We start from the raw sequence: 1152 nt of genomic DNA, 5'->3' as shown, positions 1-1152 counted from the left end.
TTCATATGAAATGAAAAAGGTTTTATTTCTCTAAGTGTTCTGTAATCCTTATGGTTTTGGCTGTGGTTAAAGTTGGTTATTACCACTTTCACAAGAATTAATTTTGATATTTCTCTTTAATTTTTGTGGTATCTTTTATAAATACTAATGTTATTCAATATGAATTACATTTTTTTAAAATAAAGAAAAGAATGAAATTCAAATGGTATTCACTCTCCTTGTTTATATGAAATAACTTAAATAATACCAATTTGTTACTAATTACTCACTTTAATTTAGATGATTGTAATATGTAGATGTAGTGCACTTTCAATTCTCAGAACTATAAATGTAATGACATTGAGACAAAAAATAGGGACAAAATGAGAGAAATAGACGATTAATTCATTTCTTGAAAAGAAGAAAATGGAATTCGAATGCTCAATCATTTAAAACTAGAGAAGATTTATGAAATTGGTTTGAGATAAAAGAAAAGAAAAGAAAAAAAAAACAAGAACAGAAAATAAATTTTAGAATGAAATATATGAAAATAAAATTTCATAACAACAGAAAGAAAGAACTTAGAAATATTAATTCATATGGTTTTTTCAATTTTATGGTATCGATTTATTCTTTTAATTATGTATATTAATATTGTAAATGGTATAAACAATTTATTATATACAAATAAATTAAATAATAAAAAGATTGAATGTCATATTGGATGTTCTTCAACTTGTATAAGTAATTATACATGTTCATCATGTGGAATAGGTTATGACCAAGATTATTCTTGTAATCATTGTCAATTAATTAATACATATAAACCATTTAGTTTAAATAATCCTTTATATGTTATGCAACATAATATTTGTACTAATATATCTCATTATATAATAAAATCAACATGGTTACCTGATAATAGAAAATATATTCATATTAATGAACCAATAGAATTAATATTTAATTCAGAAACATATTATGATTATGGACCATGTATTACTAGAAAAGAAAAACAAAATAGATATAGAATTGGACATTGGCTTGAATTAAATCTTTTAGAATTTTCTGATTCAATTAATTATATGCAAGTTCAATTAAAATATAAAACAAACAAACAAGGTAAAAGAGTTAATATTTATTATGATATTTCAGATAGTGAACCAACTACAA

At 22.0% G+C, this 1152-nt stretch overlaps 1 protein-coding gene across 1 annotated transcript, besides 3 other annotated features; it reads left to right on the top strand.

Moving 5' to 3' along the window:
- Window positions 1–2: part of a sequence feature (AT_rich) that runs on past the window's edge.
- Window positions 3–465: 463 nt separating this feature from the next.
- Window positions 466–507: a microsatellite.
- A 71-nt stretch (window positions 508–578) lies between these two features.
- EDI_045630 (uncharacterized protein) lies at window positions 579–1152 on the top strand (the record flags this gene model as incomplete). The annotated part of the gene is made up of 1 exon (XM_001741734.1): window positions 579–1152. A coding segment is annotated over one exon (574 nt), but the record flags the coding sequence as incomplete, so codon positions are not given.
- Window positions 605–685: a sequence feature (AT_rich).

Source organism: Entamoeba dispar, genomic scaffold (assembly GCF_000209125.1).
Source record: "Entamoeba dispar SAW760 scf_1105229464003 genomic scaffold, whole genome shotgun sequence".
Classification (NCBI taxonomy): Eukaryota; Evosea; order Mastigamoebida; family Endamoebidae; genus Entamoeba; species Entamoeba dispar.
This window is presented reverse-complemented; position numbering and strand designations above follow the sequence as displayed.